The sequence below is a fragment of the Drosophila pseudoobscura genome, chromosome X (genome assembly GCF_009870125.1).
Source record: "Drosophila pseudoobscura strain MV-25-SWS-2005 chromosome X, UCI_Dpse_MV25, whole genome shotgun sequence".
Classification (NCBI taxonomy): Eukaryota; Metazoa; Arthropoda; class Insecta; order Diptera; family Drosophilidae; genus Drosophila; species Drosophila pseudoobscura.
In genome coordinates, this window is record NC_046683.1 from 28,675,698 (window position 1) to 28,701,656 (window position 25,959).

Sequence of the window (25,959 nt, forward strand, 5' to 3'; positions counted from 1 at the left end):
CATCAATATGATATTTCTTTATTTTTTTTAGGAAATGTAATTACTATTTTAACCGTTTATCAATGATGACGAGATGTATCACGAGAAGGAACATATCAAGGATTACATACTTATGCTGTAACTATTGGATTACGATGAGGAATAATTTTATTTAGATTTGTAAGATTTTTTTGAGCCTTTTTCCATAGAAGTCTATCTCCAGCTATCGAAATTGGAGCCTCATGACCTCCTATAGGAATTATTTCTTTTAATCCATTTCAAATTCCTTTATTTAATACAGCAATTTTATTGGCATCAGGAATTACAGTAACTTGAGCTCATCATAGTTTAATAGAAAGAAACCATTCACAAACAACTCAAGGATTATTCTTTACTGTATTATTAGGTATTTATTTTACTATTTTACAAGCATATGAATACATTGAAGCCACTTTCACAATTGCAGATTCAGTTTATGGGTCTACATTTTATATAGCAACAGGATTCCATGGAGTTCACGTTTTAATTGGAACAACTTTTTTACTTGTATGTTTATTGCGTCATTTAAATAATCATTTTTCAAAAAATCACCATTTTGGATTTGAAGCAGCAGCTTGATATTGACATTTTGTTGATGTAGTTTGATTATTTTTATATATCACAATTTACTGATGAGGAGGTTAATTACATATTAATATCTATATAATATAAAAGTATATTTGACTTCCAATCATAAAGTCTGTTAATAACAGTATAGATAATTTTTTCAATTATTCTAATTGCTTCATTAATTTTAACAATTGTTACTATTGTAATATTTTTAGCCTCAATTTTATCAAAAAAAACTTTAATTGACCGAGAAAAAAGATCACCGTTTGAATGTGGATTTGATTCTAAATCATCTTCACGGTTACCTTTTTCTCTTCGATTTTTTTTAATTACTATTATTTTGTTAATTTTTGATGTAGAAATTGCTTTAATTTTACCTATAATTATTATTTTAAAATTTTCTAATATTTTCGTCTGAACTTTTACTTCAATTATTTTTATTTTAATTTTATTAATTGGACTTTATCATGAATGAAACCAAGGCATATTAAACTGATCAAATTAATTAGGGTTGTAGTTAATTATAACATTTGATTTTCATTCAAAAAGTATTGAATATTCAATCTACCTTAGAATATGAAGCGATTTATTGCTATTAGTTTCGACCTAATCTTAGGTAATTTTACCCTTATTCTTTAATTGTAGCCAAAAAGAGGCATATCACTGTTAATGATACAATTGAGAATTAACTCCAATTAAGGAAGTATGGTGATCAAGTAAAAGCTGCTAACTTTTTTCTTTTAATGGTTAAATTCCATTTATACTTCTGTTTATATAGTTTAATTAAAACATTACATATTCATTGTAAAAATAAATAATTTTTTTTATAAATTACCAAAATTAATTCACTATATTCAAAGATAAATTTATCTCCATAACATCTTCAGTGTCATACTCTAAATATAAGCTATTTGAATAAATAAATAATAAAAAATTAAATAAAATTAAAATTCAAAATACAAATAATTGAAGTAAAAGTTCAAATGAAAATATTAGAAAATTATTATTATGTATTAAAAATAAAATTTGAGAATAATTAACTAATTTTTGATATAAATGTTGACCACCAAAATATTCTGATCACCCCTATATTGATCCATATTGATCCCAAAAATGTTGAAAAATTATAAAAAATAAAAGATTTATTTAAACTATATAACTTAGTTAAAGAAATTAAATAACCTAATAGCCCACCAAAAATACAAACAAATAATGTTAATAATTTTATTGATAAAGGTAAACAAATTATATATGGATAAGGAAAAATTAATCAATTTAATATTCTACCCCCAATAATTCTTATAATTAATAACCCTATTATACCTCGCAATATGATTCATCTTTCATCATTTAATATATTTAAACTACCACAATTTAAATCACCAGTTATTGAATAATAAACTAACCGAAAAGAATAACTAACAGTTAAACCTGTAGAAAAAAAGAATAAAAAAAATGAAAATAAATTAATATTACTAATTACAACAATTTCTAAAATTATATCTTTTGAATAAAATCCAGCTAAAAAAGGTATGCCACATAAAGCTAAATTAGAAATATTAAAACAAGCAGAAGTTAATGGTATGTGAATTCTTAAGCCCCCTATTAAACGAATATCTTGAGAATTATTTATATTATGAATAATAGCACCTGCACATATAAATAAAAAAGCTTTAAATAATGCATGAGTTAATAAATAAATTATAGCTAACTTATAAAATCCTATAGAAAGAATTCTCATTATCAATCCTATTTGTCTAAGAGTTGATAAAGCAATAATTTTTTTTAAATCAAATTCAAAACGAGGGGGAACGTTGTGAGTTGCTGCGGACACCGCAACTCTACGGTTATACCCGATACTAAGTCAGTATGGCTCTCCTCCGGCAGACGCCGCTAATATTTAACGACACGACAAAGAGTGCGTGCGAGAGAGACAGAAAATCAGTTTGAGCGTGACGTCGGGCGCTGCGTAGCCACTGCAAATTGATTTGTTCCTTTTGGCTATAAAAATGATCTGATCTGATCCAGATTCAGCAATCTAATAGATATGGTCATTATCTATGATTCTGCGTTTTTAGTTTTCTCGAATGTGCAATATTGTGGATGCAACAGATTTTCGTCCTTTGTGGGGGCGGATGGGGGTATGGCGAAATTCTGAGATATACGTTTTATAGTGACACTTTAAAGGAGTGTGTGTACCAAATTTGGTTACTCTAGCCTTAATAGTCTCTGAGATTTGTGGTTGCCTCAGATTTTCGTCCTTTGCGTGGGCGGAAGGGGGTGTGGCGAAATTTGGACATGAAACGGTCAAGGTCCGATATCACAGGAGTGTGGATACCAAATTTGGTTGCTCTGGCTCTTATAGGTTTTGAGATCCTTGAACTCATATTTTGCAATTGGCAAAACCGACCATGAATCCTGTGTGTTAGAGTGGGACAGAGCGAGAAAGAGTGAAATTGTTTTCGTGATTCTGGCTGTAATAATTATACGATCTGGTTCAGATTTTGCACTCTAGAAGATATAGTCATCTTCTACGATTCTGCGTTTTTAGTTTTCTCGTATCTTTAAAATTGTGCATGCCACAGATTTTCGCCCTTTGTGGGGGCGGAAGTGGGCGGGGCAAAGCTTTGAAATATTTTTGGAGCAGTGACATATCACAGAAGTCTGGATCCAAAACATCGTTGCTCTAGCTCTTATAGTCTTTGAGCATTAGGCGCTGAAGGGGACGGACAGACGGACAGACGGACGGACGGACAGACAGACAGGGCTCAATCGACTCGGCTATTGATGCTGATCAAGAATATATATACTTTATAGGGTCGGAAACGATTCCTTCTGGACGTTACACACATCCATTTTCACCACAAATCTAATATACCCCAATACTCATTTTGAGTATCGGGTATAATTAGCCCCTAAACCAGCTATAAATATAGTTAAACCAGATAATAATAATAATAATTGACCTAATCAAGAAGTTCTTAATAAAATATTAAATCGAATTAAAAGATATACCCCAGCTGTAACCAAAGTAGAAGAATGAACCAATGCAGAAACAGGAGTAGGAGCAGCTATAGCGGCTGGTAACCAAGATGAAAAAGAAATTTGAGCTCTTTTAGTTATAGCAGCTAACATAACTAAAAATCCAATTATTAATATTTCATAAACATTTTTTATAACTTCTAAATAAAAAATATAATTTCAACCTCAATAATTTAATATTCAAGCAATAGCTAATAATAAAGCTACATCTCCCACACGATTTGATAATGCTGTCAATATACCGGCATTATAAGATTTTACATTTTGAAAATAAATAACTAAACAATAAGAAACTAATCATAAACCATCCCAACCTAATACAATTCTAATTAAATTAGGACTAATAATTAATATCATTATTGATAAAACAAATATCAAAACTAATATAATAAATCGATTAATATTTTCATCTCTACTTATATATTCTTTTCTATAAAAAATAACTAAAGAAGCAATTATTAAAACAAAAGATATAAATAATAACCTTATTCAATCAAATAATAAAGTTATAACAATTCTTAAAGAATTTAACGAAACTAATTCAAATTCAATAAAATAAACTATATTATTTAATAAAAAATATAAACTTAATAAAAAACAACTTAATCTAATAGAAATTAAATTTACAAATCTAATTCTACAAATTGATAAATATTTCACGATCTAAAATGAATTTATTTTATTAAACTATTTAAATTTATAATCATAATATGCATGAATCTCTTCTTAAAATTAATAAATTTAAAGGTAATCAATGTAAAATTATTAATAAATATTCACGAATTTTACCCCCTCTAAAAGAATATACACCAGAAAATAATTTTCCATGTTGACTAAAAGAATATAAATATAAAGTATAGGCCGCTCTAAAAAATGATAAAAATGATAATATAATTATAGTTAATCATGATCAAGAAACAATTCTATTTAATAAAGAAATTTCTCCTAATAAATTTAAGGTAGGAGGAGCTGCCATATTAGCTGAACTTAATAAAAATCATCATAATGTTATAGCTGGTATAAAATTTAATAATCCCTTATTAATTAATAAACTTCGTCTGCCTAACCGTTCATAAGAAACATTTGCTAAACAAAACAGCCCAGAAGAACAAAGTCCATGAGCAATTATTAATGTATATGAACCGCATAAACCTCAATAAGTTATTGTTAAAAGACCAGCTAATACAGTTCCTATATGAGCAACTGAAGAATAAGCAATTAAAGCTTTTAAATCAGTTTGTCGTAAACAAATCAATCTTACTAAAACACCACCCACTAAACTAATTCTAATTCAAATAAATCTGTATTTTAAATTTATTAATTGAAGAACCTGAAACAGGGGCTTCAACATGAGCTTTTGGCAATCATAGATGAACTAAAAATATAGGTATCTTTACTAAAAAAGCACACAACATACAAAAATATAATAAATCATAATTAAATATATAATTATTTATTAAATAAAAATTTATTGAATTTACTTCATTTATAATATAAAAAATACCGATTAATATAGGTAAAGAAACTAATAAAGTATAAAATAATAAATAAACACCAGCTTGTAAACGTTCAGGTTGATAACCTCAACCTAAAATTAAAAAGAAAGTCGGAAAACTTCTTTCAAAAAATAAATAAAATATAAATAAATTCATTCTTCTAAATGTTAAAACTAATAATAACAATAATAAAATAACATTTAATAAAAATAAATTTTTATAATTATTATATTTATTAACACTTTCTCTAGCTAATAATATTAAAGATTCACAAACTTAACAAAATTAATCCATAAGAAAGTATATCACTTCCTAAAAAATAAGAAATTTCAGATCAATAATTTATAAAATTATTTATAACTAAAAAAATAAATCTAATAAAAAATAACAAAATTTGTACCATCCAGTACATATTATTAATAGAACAAATTGGAGATAAAAATACTAAAAAAAATACTAACTTTAACATTATATAATTCTAAAAGATTGAAAATAATCATTCCCATGAGTACGAATTATAGAAACTAAAATTGATAAACCAAGAGCACCTTCACATACACTAAAAGTTGAAAATATTATTCTAAAATAAATTTCATAATTTAATAAATTTAAGTAAATAAATAATATAAAAAATAATATTAAAACAATAAATTCTAAACTTAATAATATAGAAAGTAAATGTTTTCGATTAGAAACAAAACAAAATAGACCAAAAATAAATAAAATTATAGGTAATCTTCAATATAAAATTATAATCATTAGTTTTAATAGTTTAATAAAAACATTGGTCTTGTAAATCAAAAATAAGATATATTCTTTTAAAACTTGAAGAGAAAAGAAATTTCTTTTTCAGTAATCCCCAAAATTAATATTTTAAATAAACTATAAACTAACTAATTAAAACATTACATATTCATTGTAAAAATAAATAATTTTTTTTATAAATTACCAAAATTAATTCACTATATTCAAAGATAAATTTATCTCCATAACATCTTCAGTGTCATACTCTAAATATAAGCTATTTGAATAAATAAATAATAAAAAATTAAATAAAATTAAAATTCAAAATACAAATAATTGAAGTAAAAGTTCAAATGAAAATATTAGAAAATTATTATTATGTATTAAAAATAAAATTTGAGAATAATTAACTAATTTTTGATATAAATGTTGACCACCAAAATATTCTGATCACCCCTGATCAAAACTTTTTACAACAATTTGACCATAATTTAATGGATAAAAAATTATTCCATAAGTTCTAATATATGGCATAAATCATATTGATCCCAAAAATGTTGAAAAATTATAAAAAATAAAAGATTTATTTAAACTATATAACTTAGTTAAAGAAATTAAATAACCTAATAGCCCACCAAAAATACAAACAAATAATGTTAATAATTTTATTGATAAAGGTAAACAAATTATATATGGATAAGGAAAAATTAATCAATTTAATATTCTACCCCCAATAATTCTTATAATTAATAACCCTATTATACCTCGCAATATGATTCATCTTTCATCATTTAATATATTTAAACTACCACAATTTAAATCACCAGTTATTGAATAATAAACTAACCGAAAAGAATAACTAACAGTTAAACCTGTAGAAAAAAAGAATAAAAAAAATGAAAATAAATTAATATTACTAATTACAACAATTTCTAAAATTATATCTTTTGAATAAAATCCAGCTAAAAAAGGTATGCCACATAAAGCTAAATTAGAAATATTAAAACAAGCAGAAGTTAATGGTATGTGAATTCTTAAGCCCCCTATTAAACGAATATCTTGAGAATTATTTATATTATGAATAATAGCACCTGCACATATAAATAAAAAAGCTTTAAATAATGCATGAGTTAATAAATAAATTATAGCTAACTTATAAAATCCTATAGAAAGAATTCTCATTATCAATCCTATTTGTCTAAGAGTTGATAAAGCAATAATTTTTTTTAAATCAAATTCAAAACGAGGGGGAACGTTGTGAGTTGCTGCGGACACCGCAACTCTACGGTTATACCCGATACTAAGTCAGTATGGCTCTCCTCCGGCAGACGCCGCTAATATTTAACGACACGACAAAGAGTGCGTGCGAGAGAGACAGAAAATCAGTTTGAGCGTGACGTCGGGCGCTGCGTAGCCACTGCAAATTGATTTGTTCCTTTTGGCTATAAAAATGATCTGATCTGATCCAGATTCAGCAATCTAATAGATATGGTCATTATCTATGATTCTGCGTTTTTAGTTTTCTCGAATGTGCAATATTGTGGATGCAACAGATTTTCGTCCTTTGTGGGGGCGGATGGGGGTATGGCGAAATTCTGAGATATACGTTTTATAGTGACACTTTAAAGGAGTGTGTGTACCAAATTTGGTTACTCTAGCCTTAATAGTCTCTGAGATTTGTGGTTGCCTCAGATTTTCGTCCTTTGCGTGGGCGGAAGGGGGTGTGGCGAAATTTGGACATGAAACGGTCAAGGTCCGATATCACAGGAGTGTGGATACCAAATTTGGTTGCTCTGGCTCTTATAGGTTTTGAGATCCTTGAACTCATATTTTGCAATTGGCAAAACCGACCATGAATCCTGTGTGTTAGAGTGGGACAGAGCGAGAAAGAGTGAAATTGTTTTCGTGATTCTGGCTGTAATAATTATACGATCTGGTTCAGATTTTGCACTCTAGAAGATATAGTCATCTTCTACGATTCTGCGTTTTTAGTTTTCTCGTATCTTTAAAATTGTGCATGCCACAGATTTTCGCCCTTTGTGGGGGCGGAAGTGGGCGGGGCAAAGCTTTGAAATATTTTTGGAGCAGTGACATATCACAGAAGTCTGGATCCAAAACATCGTTGCTCTAGCTCTTATAGTCTTTGAGCATTAGGCGCTGAAGGGGACGGACAGACGGACAGACGGACGGACGGACAGACGGACAGACGGACGGACGGACAGACAGACAGGGCTCAATCGACTCGGCTATTGATGCTGATCAAGAATATATATACTTTATAGGGTCGGAAACGATTCCTTCTGGACGTTACACACATCCATTTTCACCACAAATCTAATATACCCCAATACTCATTTTGAGTATCGGGTATAATTAGCCCCTAAACCAGCTATAAATATAGTTAAACCAGATAATAATAATAATAATTGACCTAATCAAGAAGTTCTTAATAAAATATTAAATCGAATTAAAAGATATACCCCAGCTGTAACCAAAGTAGAAGAATGAACCAATGCAGAAACAGGAGTAGGAGCAGCTATAGCGGCTGGTAACCAAGATGAAAAAGAAATTTGAGCTCTTTTAGTTATAGCAGCTAACATAACTAAAAATCCAATTATTAATATTTCATAAACATTTTTTATAACTTCTAAATAAAAAATATAATTTCAACCTCAATAATTTAATATTCAAGCAATAGCTAATAATAAAGCTACATCTCCCACACGATTTGATAATGCTGTCAATATACCGGCATTATAAGATTTTACATTTTGAAAATAAATAACTAAACAATAAGAAACTAATCATAAACCATCCCAACCTAATACAATTCTAATTAAATTAGGACTAATAATTAATATCATTATTGATAAAACAAATATCAAAACTAATATAATAAATCGATTAATATTTTCATCTCTACTTATATATTCTTTTCTATAAAAAATAACTAAAGAAGCAATTATTAAAACAAAAGATATAAATAATAACCTTATTCAATCAAATAATAAAGTTATAACAATTCTTAAAGAATTTAACGAAACTAATTCAAATTCAATAAAATAAACTATATTATTTAATAAAAAATATAAACTTAATAAAAAACAACTTAATCTAATAGAAATTAAATTTACAAATCTAATTCTACAAATTGATAAATATTTCACGATCTAAAATGAATTTATTTTATTAAACTATTTAAATTTATAATCATAATATGCATGAATCTCTTCTTAAAATTAATAAATTTAAAGGTAATCAATGTAAAATTATTAATAAATATTCACGAATTTTACCCCCTCTAAAAGAATATACACCAGAAAATAATTTTCCATGTTGACTAAAAGAATATAAATATAAAGTATAGGCCGCTCTAAAAAATGATAAAAATGATAATATAATTATAGTTAATCATGATCAAGAAACAATTCTATTTAATAAAGAAATTTCTCCTAATAAATTTAAGGTAGGAGGAGCTGCCATATTAGCTGAACTTAATAAAAATCATCATAATGTTATAGCTGGTATAAAATTTAATAATCCCTTATTAATTAATAAACTTCGTCTGCCTAACCGTTCATAAGAAACATTTGCTAAACAAAACAGCCCAGAAGAACAAAGTCCATGAGCAATTATTAATGTATATGAACCGCATAAACCTCAATAAGTTATTGTTAAAAGACCAGCTAATACAGTTCCTATATGAGCAACTGAAGAATAAGCAATTAAAGCTTTTAAATCAGTTTGTCGTAAACAAATCAATCTTACTAAAACACCACCCACTAAACTAATTCTAATTCAAATAAATCTGTATTTTAAATTTATTAATTGAAGAACCTGAAACAGGGGCTTCAACATGAGCTTTTGGCAATCATAGATGAACTAAAAATATAGGTATCTTTACTAAAAAAGCACACAACATACAAAAATATAATAAATCATAATTAAATATATAATTATTTATTAAATAAAAATTTATTGAATTTACTTCATTTATAATATAAAAAATACCGATTAATATAGGTAAAGAAACTAATAAAGTATAAAATAATAAATAAACACCAGCTTGTAAACGTTCAGGTTGATAACCTCAACCTAAAATTAAAAATAAAGTCGGAATTAAACTTCTTTCAAAAAATAAATAAAATATAAATAAATTCATTCTTCTAAATGTTAAAACTAATAATAACAATAATAAAATAACATTTAATAAAAATAAATTTTTATAATTATTATATTTATTAACACTTTCTCTAGCTAATAATATTAAAGATTCACAAACTTAACAAAATTAATCCATAAGAAAGTATATCACTTCCTAAAAAATAAGAAATTTCAGATCAATAATTTATAAAATTATTTATAACTAAAAAAATAAATCTAATAAAAAATAACAAAATTTGTACCATCCAGTACATATTATTAATAGAACAAATTGGAGATAAAAATACTAAAAAAAATACTAACTTTAACATTATATAATTCTAAAAGATTGAAAATAATCATTCCCATGAGTACGAATTATAGAAACTAAAATTGATAAACCAAGAGCACCTTCACATACACTAAAAGTTGAAAATATTATTCTAAAATAAATTTCATAATTTAATAAATTTAAGTAAATAAATAATATAAAAAATAATATTAAAACAATAAATTCTAAACTTAATAATATAGAAAGTAAATGTTTTCGATTAGAAACAAAACAAAATAGACCAAAAATAAATAAAATTATAGGTAATCTTCAATATAAAATTATAATCATTAGTTTTAATAGTTTAATAAAAACATTGGTCTTGTAAATCAAAAATAAGATATATTCTTTTAAAACTTGAAGAGAAAAGAAATTTCTTTTTCAGTAATCCCCAAAATTAATATTTTAAATAAACTATAAACTATAATAAACTCTTGATATTATACAATTAATTCTATATTCATTAATTTTAACAACTTCAATTATTTTTTTAAATATAATTCATCCTTTAGCTATAGGATTAACTTTATTAATTCAAACAATTTTTATTTGTCTAATTTCAGGACTAATAACAAAAAGTTTCTGGTATTCATATATTTTATTTTTAAATTTTTTAAGGGGAATATTAGTATTATTTATTTATGTAACATCATTAGCATCTAATGAAATATTTAATTTATCAATCAAATTAACTTTATTTTCAACATCAATTTTATTTATTTTATTTTTTATAAGATTCTTAATTGATAAATCTTCTATTTCATTTTTTTTAATTAATAATGAAATAGAATCAATTTTTAATTTTAATTCATATTTTTTAGAAAAGTCCCTATCTTTAAATAAATTATATAATTTCCCAACAAATTTAATTACAATTTTATTAATAAATTATTTATTAATTACATTAATTGTTGTAGTAAAAATTACTAAATTATTTAAAGGCCCTCTTCGTGTAATAAATTAATTAATGAATAAACCTTTACGAACTTCCCATCCATTATTTAAAATTGCTAATAATGCATTAGTAGATTTACCAGCTCCTATTAATATTTCAAGATGATGAAATTTTGGTTCATTATTAGGATTATGTTTAATTATTCAAATTTTAACAGGATTATTTTTAGCAATACATTATACTTCTGACGTTAATATAGCTTTTTATAGAGTAAATCATATTTGTCGTGATGTAAATTACGGATGATTATTACGAACTTTACACGCTAACGGAGCATCATTCTTTTTTATTTGTATTTATTTACATGTAGGACGAGGAATATACTACGGATCTTATTTATTTACACCTACATGATTAGTAGGAGTAATTATTTTATTTTTAGTAATAGGAACAGCTTTTATAGGATATGTTTTACCTTGAGGACAAATATCTTTTTGAGGAGCTACTGTAATTACAAATTTATTATCTGCTGTACCTTACTTAGGTATTGATTTAGTACAATGAGTATGAGGAGGATTCGCTGTTGATAACGCAACTTTAACTCGATTTTTTACTTTTCATTTTATTTTACCTTTTATTGTATTAGCAATAACAATAATTCATTTATTATTTTTACACCAAACAGGATCTAATAATCCTATTGGTTTAAATTCTAATATTGATAAAATTCCTTTCCACCCTTATTTTACATTTAAGGATATTGTTGGTTTTATTGTAATAATTTTTTTATTAATTTCTCTTGTACTTATCAATCCTAATTTATTAGGAGATCCTGATAATTTCATTCCAGCTAATCCATTAGTTACACCAGCTCATATTCAACCTGAATGAAATTTTTATTTCGCTTACGCAATTTTACGTTCAATCCCAAATAAATTAGGTGGAGTAATTGCATTAGTATTATCAATTGCTATTTTAATACTTTTACCTTTTTCTAATTTAAGAAAGTTCCGAGGAATTCAATTTTACCCTTTAAATCCAATTTTATTCTGAACTATATTAGTAACAGTAATTTTATTAACTTGAATTGGAGCCCGACCAGTTGAAGAACCCTATGTATTATTAGGACAAATTTTAACCGTAATTTATTTTTTATACTATTTAATTAACCCCTTAGTTAGAAAATGATGAGATAATTTATTAAATTAATTAGTTAATGAGCTTGAATAAGCATATGTTTTGAAAACATAAGATAGAATTTAATTTTCTATTAACTTTACTAAATTAAATTCACTATAAAAAAGAAAATAATAAAATTTTAAATCCAATAAAAAATAATAAATAATTTAGAGAAAAAGATAAAAAATATTTTCAAGCTAAATATATTAATTTATCATACCGAAATCGAGGTAAAGTACCTCGAGCCCAAATACAAACAAAAGAAATAAAAGTAAGCTTTACATAAAATAATAAATTAAAAACATCACAGCCTAAAAAAATTACACAAAATAATATACTTATAAATAAAATTCTAGCATATTCAGCTATAAAAATTAAAGCAAATCCACCTCTTCTATATTCTACATTAAATCCTGAAACTAACTCTGATTCCCCTTCAGCAAAATCAAAGGGAGTTCGATTTGTTTCAGCTAAAGAAATAGTTAATCATACTAAAGCTATGGGAAATAAAATAATTAAAAATCAAATATAAATTTGATAATAAAAAAAATATACGATATTATAACTACCAATTAAAAATACAAAAGATAATAAAATCAATGCTAAACTTACTTCATAAGAAATTGTTTGAGCAACAGCTCGTAATCCTCCTAATAAAGCATAATTTGAATTAGAAGACCAACCAGCAATCATTACAGTATAAACTCCTAATCTAGTACAACATAAAAAAAATAGCCCCCCTAAATTAAAAGAATATAATTTAACGAAAAAAGGTATACATATTCACACAAATAAAGACAAAAATAATGAAAAAATAGGAGAAATATAATATCTTAAATAATTAGACAAAAGAGGATAAGTTTGTTCTTTTGTAAATAATTTAATTGCATCACAAAAAGGTTGAGGAATTCCTATTAAACCTACTTTATTTGGACCTTTACGAATTTGAATATATCCTAATACTTTACGTTCTAATAAAGTTAAAAAAGCTACACTCACTAATACACAAATAATTAATAATAAACTTCCAATTAATGATAAAATAAATTCTATATAAAACAAGTACTATTTGTAATAAAAATTACATTAATAAATTCTAAATTTATTGCACTAATCTGCCAAAATAGCTTTATTTATATTAATAATATTCTTTTTTAAAATATGAATATTCTAATATTTGGTCCTTTCGTACTAAAATATTATAATTTTTTAAAGATAGAAACCAACCTGGCTTACACCGGTTTGAACTCAGATCATGTAAGAATTTAAAAGTCGAACAGACTTAAAATTTGAACGGCTACACCCAAAATTATATCTTAATCCAACATCGAGGTAGCAATCTTTTTTATCGATATGAACTCTCCAAAAAAATTACGCTGTTATCCCTAAAGTAACTTAATTTTTTAATCATTATTAATGGATCAATTATTCATAAATTAATGTTTTTAAAAATTAAAAGTTTTTTAAATTTTAATATCACCCCAATAAAATATTTTTATTTATTAAAATAAAATTAATCTTAACAATTAAAATAAAAAAAATATAAAGATTTATAGGGTCTTCTCGTCTTTTAAAATTATTTTAGCTTTTTGACTAAAAAATAAAATTCTATAAAAAATTTAAATGAAACAGTTAATATTTCGTCCAACCATTCATTCCAGCCTTCAATTAAAAGACTAATGATTATGCTACCTTTGCACAGTCAAAATACTGCGGCCATTTAAAATTTCAGTGGGCAGGTTAGACTTTAAATTTAATTCAAAAAGACATGTTTTTGTTAAACAGGCAACATTATTTTTGCCGAATTCTTTACTTAAACTTTTCATTAAAATTTATTTAAACATAAAAATATATTAATTTTATCATTATTTCTTAATTTTAAAAATTAAAATATATATTCTAATAAATAATTAAAATATAATAAATAATTTAATTTATAAAATAAATTATAACACATTTTTTAATAATTGCTAATTCTAAGCATATATTTATTAAATTTACTTATTATTTTTAAAAATTTATTTTATAGCTTATCCCATAAAATATTAAAATTATAAATTATTAATTTAAATAAAAAACTTAATAAATTAATAAACTTAATAAAATTAATTCTGAATTAAATTCATTTCTCAGAAAACTAGATACCATTAAAAACGAATAACATTTCATTTCTAATATAATATTATAAATAATTTTATTACATTAACTTACATATTATATTAACTCTTTTAAAATCGAGAAAAATATATTTATATTTTTTATTTAATAAACGCTGATACACAAGGTACAATAAATTAAATTTTCTTTTAAAATAAAAATTTTTCAGATTATTTCAATTTTCTTTTTCAATACTATTAAACTATTATTAAAACTATTTTTTCTTTAAACAATACTAAAACTTTAAATTTTATAGTAACTTCTAATATTAAAATTTTAAACAAAAAAAAATTAATAAATACAAATTAATCAATCTATATTGATTTGCACAAAAATCTTTTCAATGTAAATGAAATTGTCATTCTAGATACACTTTCCAGTACATCTACTATGTTACGACTTATCTTACCTTAATAATAAGAGCGACGGGCGATGTGTACATATTTTAGAGCTAAAATCAAATTAATCTTTATAATTTTACTACCAAATCCACCTTCAAAAACTTTTTCATAATTTTATCCGTATAAATAATTTTATTGTAACCCATTATTACTTAAATATAAGCTACACCTTGATCTGATATAAATTTTTATTAAAATTATTGAATATTATTATTCTTATAAAATATTCAGATAACGACGGTATATAAACTGATTACAAATTTAAGTAAGGTCCATCGTGGATTATCGATTACAAAACAGGTTCCTCTGGATAGACTAAAATACCGCCAAATTTTTTAAGTTTCAAGAACATAACTATTACTACTTTAATATTTATATTTACATTTTAAATAATAGGGTATCTAATCCTAGTTTTTTAAAAAAAATTTTTAGCTTCAATTACTTTTTATAAAAATATTTTGAATATAAAATTTCACTTAATAAATTCAATTTTCTTTTAATTAATAAATTTAACTAATACTAAAAAAATTTATTTGTATTATTAGTGTAACCGCGACTGCTGGCACCAATTTGGTCAATAATCTTTAATATTGCTATTTCTAAATTTCTTTAATCAATAATACTAATTACTGCGAATAAATAAATTATAAATATTTTTAAAATATATATAAATCCATACAAAAATTTACATAGGCTGGGAGGCTAAAGTCAGTGATTGTGAGTATGTACTCACTTTTGCTCCCCACTGTAAATCAAATTAATAATACATTTTTAAGCCAAAATAAAACTTTAAAATTATAATAAAAATTATTATAAAAATATAATATAAATATAATATAATATAAATTATAAAATTTATAAATAAAATATTATTTATAATAATAATAAAATTTAATTAATAAGATTTATTAAATATATTTTTATAAAAATAATTTTTATTAATTACTAAATCTGATAAAATCCCTGCAATAAAATAATAACTATAATTAACAAATTTATAATTTAAAATTTTTATAGATAAATTAATTAATTATTTAATATTTTTATTCCCCCCGAATAAAAAATTCTTATTAAATAAAAATTCCTGTAAAAAAAATCATAAAAATATAATTATTTGCTTATTATACTTATTATAAATTTTAATTAATAAATTTAAAAAAAAAAAAATTCAAATTAATAATATTTTAATAATAAAAATTAATTAAATTAAATTTATAAAATTTAATAAAAATATTTTAAATTAATTAAAAACACAATAATTTATAATAATTAATAAATTAAAAAATATTAAAATTTAATCAAATAAAAATATAATTATTTTAAAATAATAATAATAATAAAATTATTAATATTAATAAAATATTTTATAAATTTTTTAAAAAATAATCAATAATAAAATAATTGATATTAATTAAATATTTTTATAAATTAAAAGAAAATTAATAAAAATATTTTATAATTTAAAAAAAAAAATTATTAATAATAAAATCATTGATATTAACTAAATATTTTTATAAATTTAAAGAAAATTCATTAATAATAAAATTACTCCTATTTTTTTTTTTTTTTTAAATTTATTAAATATTAATATTATTTATTATATAAATTTATTTATGAATATATATATATATTATTTATATTATATATTTAAATTTTTAATATTTTATAAATTTTATTTTTTTAATATTATTTTAAATTTTTTGTATACTAGTTCTAAATTAATAGATAATATATATATATATAGTTAAATATCCGCAACTCGATTTTAAGTTTTTTAACAAAGACTTTTATTTTACAACTTAAATATCTTTATGTCACAAGATTTAAATGAATTCCCCGACTTGACTTTCGGTCTGCTGGTCTCAAACGGAACTCATCTCTCTGCTGCTGGCTAGTTTCCATGAGCCCTTCTCTTGGAACTCCCGACTCTGGCTTCGGGCGTTGCTTTCCTCGGCTGCATCTTCGTGTCGGTGGCGTACGTGCCTGGATCGATATTTGGGGATGCGTCGGCTTTGATGAAAGGCATCCACTGCTGGCGATCGGTGTTGCATTACATGACGGAGCTAGGAATGTGATACTCCTTGGTTTTATGTCTAGCTTTGATTGGTCCTCATGAGTGGCGTGATTCTAAAGAATCGATTTCTCGAGAGTGGCGTGATTCTAATGTTGCTGAAACAATGTGGTCCATTGTTTATATTATGGGGGCCTAGCTTGGAGTATGGGAAGAAACAGTTATTGATTCTTGAGTGGGGTCCTGTTACTTGTGTGGATGGGGTGGATGAATTGTACATAAACATAATGTGTATGGGATGTGGGGAATTATGGATATGTCACTCCCCCAACGTTTGTTATTAGCCTGTCCCTAGGCGATTACCCTCGGGTATAGTGACGGGGTGTCAAGTGCGGTGGCTGAAGTTGGTTCCTCTTCTGCTTCTATTATAGGATTTATACATTTAACCGTGACTCTTTTAGAAGTTTTCGTAAATTTAACAGCTACATAACTTAGTAGTACTAATATAATTATGACAAATGAAATTAGTAGACTTATTTGTAATAGGTTACTATATGTGGTGTATTGCATAATTATTTCATTAGTTTGGACATACGACAGTGGTTTTATTTTAGTTATGTTGTTGTTGACATAAACATTCTGGGCAAAATCTAACATTGTGTTTGATATTGTAAATTCATTTAATTGGATTGAACAGTTGTAGATTTTTATAATGGTATTTCCTTCCGCTATGATTTCTTGGTTTACACAATTCTGATTTAGCGTTGTTTTTGGAAGATTCCACGTGATTAGTATATTGGGTTTAATAAAGTTTATTTGAAAGTTTTGAAATGTTTTGGAATATGGACATTTAGTGGGAGTTTGCATTAAAATTCCTTTTATACAATTGTCATTGGTTTTCAATCTAGTTTCTTTAACAAATACTTCTTCATTTTTTATGTAGTACTTGTCGTATGTCATATCTGTTAACATGTTATTTAATTCGTCTTGATACGGAACGATTTTATAGATTGGTACTTTTGTAATGTCTTTGGGAATGTTGGAAATTATTAGAATTTCGTTGGTATCGGATTTTAGCCATGTGGAGGTTTTTATATTTAGTATTTTCTCAGAATTTATTTGTTCCAGGTAGTCTTGTTTTAATAATTTTGGATTAAATATACCGAGCCTAGTTAATTGCATACCTAGTTCTATATCTTCGATATATTCTGTGAAATGTTGTAGATTGAATATCAAAATTTCTATTTGTTGATTCCTGTCTTTTTCTTCATTTAGTTTGTTTATAACGTTTATTCCGCTATTAACTGCATCTATTACCAAATTTAGTTCATTCATTTGAATGCTATGGCTGGCTAAATTTTCTATTTTTTGTTCCAAATCGACTTTATCTTCCTGATCTAGTGTTCCAAAGAGATATTTGTAGGCTGTTCCTACTATATTGATTAGGCCTCTTTTATTTCTTTTGGTTATTTTTAGCCCGTTCATTTCTCTTTGCAATTTGTCTACTAGATATTTTATTTGGATTATGTCCTGGAATTTAGTGGCTTGCCTTAACAAATTTTGGTATAGTTCTTCGGTTTTAGTTACATTAACAGTTAGATAATGGTATTCGTAATTGATAGGTATGTTGATCGATCCAGTTTTGAATATCATATATCCGTTTTGGGATTTTATAGAATTTATTTCTATGTTTTGGCCCTGTGCCATTACGATGGTAATTATGAGGAAGATGAGGATTTTAATTGTGTTGAAGTTCGCCGATTCCATTAACTTCCTCGGTTTCTCTGGAATTATTATATTTGCTTCTATTAGATTTCTTCTTTTTCTTGAATTTTGATTTATAATGAGTTATTTTCCTACCCCTATTCTTTTCTTCATAATGTTTTTCGTCTACCTGTCTAATTTCACCCGTCCTTTTGAAAGGATTTGTTACCTTAGACTTAACTAGAGGTGATAGTTTATAGCGGGTATCTACTTCATACTCTATGCGGTTTTTATTTAATTGAGTGATTTTATTCACTTTATTTAGTTGTGTGTCATAATCAGGTGAGCCTGCATAAATGAATATATCAGCTGGTGTCCTATTTGTGGTATTATGTTTGGTTTTATGATTATAAGTATAAAGAATTAATTCAAACTTCGTGAATCTATCTTCTGTGTTATCCTCGCTAGATATTATTCTTAATTTTTCATTTACTGTTTTATGAAATCTTTCAACGTCAGATATTCCATTTTTGCTGGAAGTGATCTCTATTTTGACGTTTTCCGCATTCAGCCATGCTTGCAATGCTGTGCACATAAAAGCTGAATCTTTATCGGCTTTGATTTCAATTGGTTTGCCCATCTCGTTAAAAACTTTCATGATGGCTCTTTTTGCTTCTAACCAGTCACGACTTTTTACTTCTACAAGAGTGGCAAACTTCGAGTATACGTCAATACATGATAGGAACTGTTGGTTACCAACCATATAGAAATCCATGACGTATTTCTCTCTGATGTTCAGTATTTCCGGTGTAGTTTCGAATGCCAACTTCGTATTTCTATGCTCTGTTTTGGCAATATTACAAGTAGGACATTCGTTTATGATGTTTTGGATTAGTTTTTGATAATCCGGGTAATAGTATTTTCCCCTAAACCAATTGACGGTTTTCTCTATCCCTGGACGGAGTAAGCCTTTATTATTCTTTAATATGGTTTCTTTAAATTCAGCGTAATTCTGAATATCTAGGAGTTTCGTGCTTGATTTAATAGCTTTGGTTATATTGTTAGAATTAATGATTTCTAAATAGGCTTTTTGGAATGGAGGAAAATCTGTTTCGTTATGGAAATATAATGCGCTCATTTTGGTGCATAGATATTCCTTTATTATATCCTTCGCTAAGGTGTTAGTCATTTCCTTATACGTGATCTTGATGATTAGCTTGTGAAAATAACGAATTGTTTCTACCTTATCTTCATAGCCTTTTATTAGCTCAATTTGCCGATTGTAATAGTTAATTGGTCTTTCCGTGATAGCAATGTGATTTAGATTGTCTTCCTGTGCGCTATGTACAGTTGCACCAACGCTATTGGAAGCTTCTCCCAGGAGATTTTCATTAATCCTTACCCTTGATAAGGCATCAGCTACATAATTTTCTTTGCCTGGTAGATATTTCATTTTAAAATCAAACTCATTCAGTTTTATTTTCCACCTTTGTAATTTCATATTTGGCTCCTTGAGGTTGTTCAACCAAATCAAGGGTTTATGATCGCTTTGTATCTCGAATGTTCTACCGAACAGGTATGAACGGAAATACTTGGTTGCCCATACGATCGCTAATAATTCCTTTTCGATGGCTGAATAGTTTATTTCATGTTCATTTAGGGTTCTGCTAGCGTAGCAGATCGGTTTGTGTTCTTGTGACAAAACCGCTCCCAATGCTATGTTACTAGCGTCGGTTGTTACCGTGAACATTTTGTCAAAGTCTGGGAACGCAAGGATAGGGTCTGAGGTGATGAGTACTTTTAGTCTCTCAAATGCCTCGACGTACTTTTCTTCCTTGGGGTCTATGACAGCTCCTTTCTTTAGTTTGAGTGTCATGGGTTTTGCTATGTTTGCAAAATTAGGAATGAATTTCCTGTAGAACCCGCACAGACCTAAGAATGACTTTATTTGTTTAGTCGTTTCTGGTATTGGAAATTTGACAATGGCAGAGATTTTGCCTGGATTTGGTACTATTCCTTCAGTAGTGACTACATGACCTAGGAATTCAGTTTCCTTTTTCATGAATTCACATTTATCCATTTGTAGCTTCAAGTTGGCGTCTCTCAACTTTCCAAATACTCTCCTTAGTGACAACAAGTGTTCTTCCAATGAAGTGGAAAATATAATGATGTCATCTAAGTATACAAAGCAATCTTTGAAGATTAACTCTTCTAGCAGATTGTTCATACATCTTTGGAAGGTAGCTGGGGCAGTGGTTAGCCCAAAGGGCATACGAGTGAACTCGTAATGTCCATGCTTAGTGGAGAACGCAGTTTTGGGGATTGAGCTAGGTTCCATGGGTATTTGATGGAAACCTTTTGCTAAATCGATTGTCGTAAAATACTGACATTTACCTAGTTTGTCTAGAATTTCATCCATTCTTGGAATTGGGAATTTGTCCTTAACTGTTATTTCATTTAGACTTCTATAGTCTACTACCATTCGATATTTTTGCTTTCCTGAAGCATCTATCTTCTTCGGAATCATAGATATGGGCGAGCAGTAAGGAGAATTCGACTTTCGAATTATTCCCTGCCTGATCATATCTTTGATTTGCTGGTTTACCTCCTGATCATGTATCTGGGCATATTTGTATGGTCGTCTGTAGACCGGGTCTTCATGTTGAGTTTTGATCTCGTGCTTGATTGTACTTGTGAAAGTCAAATTGTCACCTTCTCTGTACTGCACATCCTTAAACTCATATAAGACCTTCTTTAACTCTTCCCTCTCTTCGTCGTTTAAGTGTTCCAATCTTAATTGATTACATTCCCTTAATTCACTGTCTAGAGCGGAAGCGAAGTATTGATCTCCCTCTGGAGATGGGTCAAGGCACTTAGGTGCGATCTTCTCTTCTTTTGTAGAGGGATCAGTGCACTTCTGTGCGGTCTTGCCGGCTTCAATAGCTTCTCCACTCTGAATGATTGGGTACGACCTAGCTCCTAGTGTTACAGTGTCATTTCTGTAATCGATGACGGCTTTACTTGCCATCAAGTATTCTCTTCCTAATAAAATATCATAATTTTCGGAAAAGTTATGTATGTAGAACTTTTGTTCGGACGGACATGTTTTGTTCGCATTCCTCATTATACTCTTAGTTAAACGGACAGGTCCATTGATGGTATGGACCGTAAGGTTATCGTCTTTTATCTCGGAATCTGTGTAATTTTCTTTCATGATGTTGATCGATGATCCCGAGTCAGCGATACACCTTAATATTCTTTTATTAATGGTAATGTTTATATAGGGTCCTCCTCGGTTTCTTCCGAGGCGGCTTGATGAAAATTTACGTCCATCTTCGTTTGGCCACTCTGGCTCTCCCTCCCTCTTTTAGTAGGTTGGTTGGGTCCACTCCCACTAGCTTGGTTTTGAAATATTTGCTGATTGAATGGATTCTGAGCCCTACCTTGATTCAAGGAATTTTTGAACTCATTGTATAATCCAGGCTTTTGGGAATTTTGATTTTGATTTGTTCGATTCGTCTGACCTGTTCCAGATGAACTCTGAGTTTGATTGTGATAGTTAGTAGTATTATAATTTGGATAATAGTTTCCAACATTCTTTCGATTTGATTGAGACGATTTCGATTGATCTTTATTTGTACCTGAATCTGTTGTACTAGATTCGTACAATCCTTCTTCTTGTGCTGCCTTCTTAAGATTAGACAATGTGGTAATATCTTTTTTTGCTAAGGTCATGAACATTCTGTCAGGAAGTTTTCGAGTAATGACATCTTTAATTGTGTTGTTCAAAGCGTTTTTATAAATGACATTATTTTCTGGTATGTTTTCTAAGTTTAGCTTATTGTTTATTAATAATGCTTTTATCTCTAATTCTTCTATAAACTTACGAAGACTGCCGTTGAATCTGGTGGTGTATAGTTGTCGTAAGAGTTCTTCATATGGTGTGTGATTTTTGAACTCGTTGATCAGCGCCGTCTTCAGTTCGAGCCACGTGTTGGGTTGTATCATTTGCGATATGCGTTGTGCCTCTCCTGACAGTTGGATCTCGGTCGCTCCAAATAGGATCCTTTGTTGGCGAAGATCTTCAGTTGGATATAATCCGCATACATATTCGATTCGTTTGATAAATGAGCTTAGCTGTCCAGATGAACCGTCATAGGCAGGTATTTGTCGGATCGACAGCAGTGCCTGGTTCAAGTGGATTTCGCTCAATGATAGTGGTGGTAACGCCATGTTGTTGGTGTTGATTGGGTTTTGTTTTGTTGTAGTTTTTAACTTTATTTTGGTTCACTTGTAAGTTTTTTTGATTTTGTATTAAGTGTTTCACTGTCCTTGGTGATTCACTATCTCCGCTTACTTCAGTTCACTTAAATTAGTTTTGCAAATCGTATGTGCTTGCAGCACATAGGTTCTTTGGCGGATTTCACAATTTTATTAACAATTCCGGGATTACGTGATCACAGTAATTATAAATTACACAAGCTGACCATTACCGAAATATAGGTGTTAATTTTAAACGAAATCCTACCGACTGCGCCAGTTAAATATCCGCAACTCGATTTTAAGTTTTTTAACAAAGACTTTTATTTTACAACTTAAATATCTTTATGTCACAAGATTTAAATGAATTCCCCGACTTGACTTTCGGTCTGCTGGTCTCAAACGGAACTCATCTCTCTGCTGCTGGCTAGTTTCCATGAGCCCTTCTCTTGGAACTCCCGACTCTGGCTTCGGGCGTTGCTTTCCTCGGCTGCATCTTCGTGTCGGTGGCGTACGTGCCTGGATCGATATTTGGGGATGCGTCGGCTTTGATGAAAGGCATCCACTGCTGGCGATCGGTGTTGCATTACATGACGGAGCTAGGAATGTGATACTCCTTGGTTTTATGTCTAGCTTTGATTGGTCCTCATGAGTGGCGTGATTCTAAAGAATCGATTTCTCGAGAGTGGCGTGATTCTAATGTTGCTGAAACAATGTGGTCCATTGTTTATATTATGGGGGGCCCTAGCTTGGAGTATGGGAAGAAACAGTTATTGATTCTTGAGTGGGGTCCTGTTACTTGTGTGGATGGGGTGGATGAATTGTACATAAACATAATGTGTATGGGATGTGGGGAATTATGGATATGTCACTATATATATGTTTAATATATTATTATATAGTTAACAATTTAAATAAAAAATTTCGCAATCCAAAAATTACTACATAAAATGTAAATAGGATAATTTTTAATAATTTATCTAACATTTCTTTTATTTATATATATATATATATATGTTTATTAAATTATTATATATTTATATATAGTTGATGATTTATATAACATATATATATATATATAGAAAAAAAAATTATTTAATTATTTTTTTTTACTGAAAAAAAGTACACATCGAGCTGGCAAACTCCCTGTCAACAGACGCCTTCATGCTAACATTGGAAATGTTCGTAGCCCGTCGAGGAGTCCCCAAGAGAATGGTGTCGGACAACGGGACGAGCTTCCGAGGAGCCAGCCGCTTACTACGAGAAGAAATTGAAAGAATTCTACCGAACGAACTGGAAACCAAGTACCCGCAAATAGAATGGTCCTTCATACCCCCAGGAGCACCCCACATGGGAGGTGCGTGGGAAAGAATGATCAGATCGGTGAAATCCATACTAGCCGAAATATTAGAGGAGACGCACGTACAAGAACCAGTGCTGAGAACAGCACTAGCAAAGATAGAAAATATGCTGAATTCCCGACCCCTGACTTACGTGCCGTTGGAGTGTCCGGAAGCCGACATACTTACACCGAATCACTTTCTGAGAGCAGAGACCAGCTCGATGGCAGCAAAGAGCGACAGCAGCGCAATAGGAGCTATGCTGGGTAAGAGTTTTCGCATTGCAGGGCAGATCGTGGACAGCTTCAGAAAACGATGGCTGAAGGAGTACCTACCGTGCCTGACGACACGAACCAAATGGCATGGACCCCCAACCAACCCTATCCAACTCGGAGACGTCGTGGTTCTAGCGGACGAAACAAGCCCCAAGGTGCAGTGGAGGAAAGGCGTCATCATGGACCTTCGAGTAGCCAAGGACGGGATCGCCCGAAGCGCGGTGATCCGCACTGCATCTGGACTGCTAACTCGGCCAATAGTTAAACTGGCCAAGTTAGACGTGAGGACAACGAACCCACTAATGGATCAAGGCGTAACCAGAAGTTTGGCAAACATCACGACAAGCGACGAAGTTTGCGAAGGGGGGAATGTTACGGCAGAAACCGCAGCGGCAGCTCTAAATATCACTGCGCCTAACAGTCCTGAATATCACTGCGCCTAACAGCCCTGAATATCACTGCGTTAACATCACAAACATTAACAGCGCTGAGCAAAGGGTTAATTAGGGAGAACGGCAGATAAAGGCAGGAAAAAGGAAGAACGAAAACAAAGGCAGCGGAAAAAACACTGAAGCGGTACAAGTTTTTTAGCGCTAGCTCTCGTAGTTTAACACCCGCCCGACATTGTAAATGAATAAATGAAACAAATAAAACCGATTTGAAGAACAAAACCACGGGAGGCCTATTGAACACGAGAGGCTTATCAAACGTACGGCCCCAGATTTGGAGGCGTTGCCCGGCGCGGCCATAACAATACATAAGTAATTTGAGTATTTTTACATACATTCAGCGTGTTTTAGTTGTAAAAGTCTATAGAATCTATTATGGATTTGATCGATGCATAAAAAGGTTCGAAAAGGGCGCCAACACGACACGTATTACAAAATGATAGCGAGGATGGGTGTGCGGACGTTCTACGCTTACTGTTTACGAAGCAGTAAAACTGTTTAGGGTCCTGAGAAAAACGTATCCTGCAACGAGATAGGTAGTTCTTATAGCATTGAGCATTAAGAACTGAAAAGTTTGACCGAGCTATTACATAACGAGAGTGAGAAGTAGGAGAACCCACTTCTTGAACTTTTTTATAAAGTCTTGATTTTAAGTTTTTTAGACTGGATAACTCTTTGGTAAACCAATGGGGTTTTCCAGATCTAATCGGGCAAGAAAGCGGGACACAAGAATCAAAAAATGTGCCAAGAGCATTGTAAAAAATGTTTATGCCTTTTGTGACATCAGTGCACAAGTACAAAGCGGACCACAGTCACAAAACTACTCTCATAGAGATCGAACGTGCCTACGCTAACTAAAAGCTCATCGCAAAACCTTGCACAAAGCAGAATCACCAACAACTACCAACAATTATAACTAGAACAGTAACAAACACAAATATTCA

The 25,959-nt window shown here is 28.7% G+C and overlaps 5 protein-coding genes across 5 annotated transcripts; 2 read left to right on the forward strand and 3 right to left on the reverse strand.

Annotated features, from left to right (window-relative positions):
* Positions 1-1,597: 1,597 nt before the first annotated feature.
* On the reverse strand, positions 1,598-7,112 carry LOC117184536 (NADH-ubiquinone oxidoreductase chain 5-like). Its single transcript, XM_033382688.1, is given in 2 exon segments — positions 1,598-1,646; positions 6,299-7,112. A coding segment is annotated over 1 exon segment (732 nt). The 5' UTR covers positions 7,053-7,112; the 3' UTR covers positions 1,598-1,646; positions 6,299-6,320.
* LOC26532087 (NADH-ubiquinone oxidoreductase chain 5-like) lies at positions 3,457-4,458 on the reverse strand. The gene is given in 2 exon segments (XM_033385036.1): positions 3,457-4,293; positions 4,420-4,458. Coding segments are annotated over 2 exon segments (858 nt in total). The 3' UTR covers positions 3,457-3,474.
* Positions 7,113-8,203: 1,091 nt separating the features above from the next.
* Positions 8,204-9,205, reverse strand: LOC117185114 (NADH-ubiquinone oxidoreductase chain 5-like). The gene is given in 2 exon segments (XM_033385037.1): positions 8,204-9,040; positions 9,167-9,205. Coding segments are annotated over 2 exon segments (858 nt in total). The 3' UTR covers positions 8,204-8,221.
* Positions 9,206-10,774: 1,569 nt separating this feature from the next.
* On the forward strand, positions 10,775-12,451 carry LOC117185115 (NADH-ubiquinone oxidoreductase chain 6-like; the record flags this gene model as incomplete). The annotated part of the gene is made up of 1 exon (XM_033385055.1): positions 10,775-12,451. A coding segment is annotated over one exon (534 nt), but the record flags the coding sequence as incomplete, so codon positions are not given.
* LOC26533379 (cytochrome b-like) lies at positions 11,305-12,451 on the forward strand. The gene is given in 1 exon segment (XM_033382689.1): positions 11,305-12,451. A coding segment is annotated over 1 exon segment (819 nt). The 5' UTR covers positions 11,305-11,311; the 3' UTR covers positions 12,131-12,451.
* Positions 12,452-25,959: the final 13,508 nt, after the last annotated feature.